This window comes from Nestor notabilis, unplaced genomic scaffold, assembly GCF_000696875.1.
Source record: "Nestor notabilis isolate BGI_N333 unplaced genomic scaffold, ASM69687v1 scaffold28116, whole genome shotgun sequence".
In the NCBI taxonomy this organism is placed as follows: domain Eukaryota; kingdom Metazoa; phylum Chordata; class Aves; order Psittaciformes; family Psittacidae; genus Nestor; species Nestor notabilis.
In genome coordinates this window covers 9,093-12,385 of record NW_009933802.1, presented here as the reverse complement: position 1 = coordinate 12,385, position 3,293 = coordinate 9,093, and the positions used below count along the sequence as shown (strand labels likewise).

General features: G+C 52.3%; 1 protein-coding gene across 1 annotated transcript in view; it reads left to right on the top strand.

Annotated features, from left to right (window-relative positions):
• The first annotated feature begins 64 nt into the window (after positions 1-64).
• Positions 65-3,293, top strand: part of LOC104407701 (histidine--tRNA ligase, cytoplasmic-like) — an 11,733-nt gene continuing 8,504 nt past the window's right edge. The window contains 3 exon segments of the mRNA XM_010017045.1: positions 65-151; positions 2,216-2,335; positions 2,525-2,620. Coding sequence (XP_010015347.1) covers positions 92-151; positions 2,216-2,335; positions 2,525-2,620 — 276 coding nt within the window. The 5' untranslated portion in view covers positions 65-91.

Sequence of the window (3,293 nt, the reverse complement as noted above, 5' to 3'; positions counted from 1 at the left end):
GCTTGTGGGCTGGGCCTGGCAGGTAGGCTTACCCCCAGCTCCCTCCTTTTTCCTTCTCCAGATTGCAAAGGAGGTGGCAAAGTTGCTGGAGATGAAGGCCCAGCTGGGGGGAGATGAAGGGAAACACAAGTTTGTGCTCAAGACCCCAAAGGTAACTTCTCCCAGCATCTAACTCTGTGTGCAGAACCTCAGCACAGACTGGCCTGTTTGTGTTCTCATTTCTGTTTCCCTCTTAGCAACAGGGGAGAGAAGGGTGAAAATACCCCTGACAGTGCCTGACGCAGAGACCCGACTGCCATAAAGACTTCCTGCTGCTTCTGTGACAAGCCAGTCACTAGCTGGTGCAGTCAGGAAACTAAATTCCCTTTTGGCCAAGCTTTATTAGAGCTGCCCAGTGTGAGAGGTCTCATATCTGCTGGAATTGCACTATCTGAAGTAAGGTCATGGCATTGCGCTGCTCTGTGAGTTTAGGGTTTAGGACTCTTCAGCTCTTGTAGTATGACCCTACTACAAGGGCCTGCAGGGACAGGCCAAGGGGAATGGCTTTAACCGGCCAGAGGGGAGATTGAGGTGAGCTCTTGGGCAGAAGCTCTTCCCTGTGAGGGTGCTGAGGCACTGGCACAGGGTGCCCAGAGAAGCTGTGGCTGCCCCCACCCCGTCCCGGTTCAAGGCCCGGGTGGGCAGGGCTTGGAGCAACCTGCTCTAGTGGAAGGTGTCCCTGCCCGTGGCAGCGGGTTGGAACTGGAGGAGCTTTAAGGTCCCTTCAGCCGAAACCAGACTGGGATAACACAGCCTATGAGTACCTGCGGACATTGGCTCTCCTGGACCAAGGGTCCTTAAGCTGCTCCTGTTCCTTGTAACCCGGACAGAGTGGATGGAGCTGCTGGGTTGGGTGAGCACAGAGTGCTGCAATGTGCAGCTCTGCTGGTGCCAGGCTTGTTGTTGGGGATTTGCAAAGCATAAGCCAGGCAAAGAAACAGTGGCAGTGTTTGCCAAGAGTGGTCAGTGTATGTTGAAATGGGGGGAACAAGAAAGGTTTTGTGATCTTTTTGATCTTGTCTTAGCTTGTGAGGATGGGTAATCCCATTTACCAGCTCCTGACATTTGTGTCCTCTTGCAGAATGACCCTTCCTTCAGCGATAGCTCTTCAGTCTCCAGGCCCCTGAGAATAGTGTCCAGAATGCAGTTTATGCTGGAATTGTTTGTAACCTGAATGTTTTCATCACTAGCATCTCACCAGAGACCAGCTGTGCATTGTGGAGACAGTTGTGAATGTTGTTCACAAACTAAACAGCTGATGTTAATGCCACTGACTTAAGAAATGTCTCAAAACTGTCTCCCTTGACCAATTCCTTTATATGTTTTGGTAAATGTAAGTGGTGTGAGGCCTGGAAGGGTATTTCACTGTTTAAAGATGTGGGGAGAGGATTCTGCAGCTCTGTGAGTGCCAGGGAAGCCTGGCGTGGGTTTCCACCTGCCTCGGCCATGCCAGTGTGCGGCTGGAAGCTGCTCTTCGCTGTGCGACCTGCAGGTAGGGTGTCAGGAAGCTCCAGCTCGCTGCTTCCTCCAGCGCCTGACTCCCAACCCCTGGAAAATGCAGGTGGGAGAGATCTGGTTTGTTAACAGTGATCTGTGTGTTTCTGAGAGCCCAAAAGTGGTCACTGAAATAATGTGGTGATTCTTAACAGCGAAGGAATTAAAAGGGAGCTCATCCCAGTGAACAGCAGATGGGCACTTCACAGGCATCACTCTTTAAGCGGATGATTTTTCTCTGTGTGTGTTCGGAAGCTGTGGAGCTGCTGGTTGTTCCATGGCTCCAAAGTATGCCTGCCCTGTGATTCCACCTCTCTCGGGGTGGCTGGTTTTGCAGGGGTCCAGATCAGAGCCATGGGCAGATCCGAGCTGTGCTGTCACAATCAAAAGACCCTCTACTGTTGGGTCTGTGTTAGCTTCTTTGTTTCCTGAAACATGAAACTCCTGACTTAGATTTAGCTCTGCAGAGTGTGGCAGATCGTGTCTGAGCTGTGTCCTCATGTTTTCCAGTGGTTTTTGGTGCTGCATTTTACCACCTCTCCCAACAGCTGATGTCTGAGCCTGATCTGTCTGGTTTTATCAGCAGTATGATAGCTTATTCATATTGCCTCTCACGTCTGCCTCCACTGTCTGCCTCTAACCCAGTGTGTCATTTACTCTCCTTTTCTTCCTCTAACCCCAGGGCACACGGGATTACAGCCCCAAGCAAATGGCCATTCGTGAGAGGGTCTTCAATGCAATCATCTCCTGCTTCAAGCGCCATGGAGCAGAAGTCATTGATACACCAGTGTTTGAGCTGAAGGTGAGTGAGGACACAGCAGGTTGCTGAGCTGATGAGGATCCTGCAGTTGAAAGCCTGTGATGTGTTGAGGGCTGAGTTTTATTCCTCCATCTCCAGGTGTCCTCCCTTTCTCTCCTTGTTTTCTGTGTGCTCTAGGGCTGGTCCCCTGTCACTGAAGATGCTGTTTGTTTGTATGTCCTTTTGTTGTAGGAGACATTGACAGGGAAATACGGAGAAGACTCGAAGCTCATCTACGATCTGAAAGATCAAGGAGGAGAGCTGCTGTCCCTGCGCTATGATCTGACAGTATCCTGCCACGGCCAGTGCTGAGGAGCCTCATCACATTTGCTGCCCTTCTTTTGGGGCTGTGTTGTGAGCAGGGGAGGGAGGAGTCTCTTGGTTCTGACCCCATCCTGGCAGGGACAGCCTGAGCAAGCAGTGTGGTTCAGTGGGTGCAGGAACCTTGCTTAGTTATTTGTTTCTTCACTTCAGTGAAGTAACACCTGTATATGGAGGTAAGGAAGACCTGTATGGAGCAGGGTTTCTCCTACAGCAGGGTACCGAGACTAGGCTGCTGCAGTACACAGCGCATGTGAGACTGGAATCCAACCTCAGGTGTTGCTGGAAGGTGCCTATAGGGGCACTTATGAGGGACATGGAGCTGTTGGAGTGAGGCCAGAGGAGGCCACGGAGCTGCTGCGAGGGCTGGAGCAGCTCTGCGCTGGGTCCAGGCTGAGAGAGCTGGGCTGGGTCAGCTGGAGAAGAGAAGGCTCCTGAAGGGGAGACCTTAGAAGAGCTCCAGTGCCTAAAGGGGCTCCAGGAGACCTGGAGAGGGGCTTTGGACAAGGGCCTGTAGGGACAGGCCAAGGGGAATGGCTTTAACCTGCCAGAGGGGAGATTGAGATGAGCTCTTAGGCAGAAGCTCTTCCCTGTGAGGGTGCTGAGGTGCTGGCACAGGGTGCCCAGAGAAGCTGTGGCT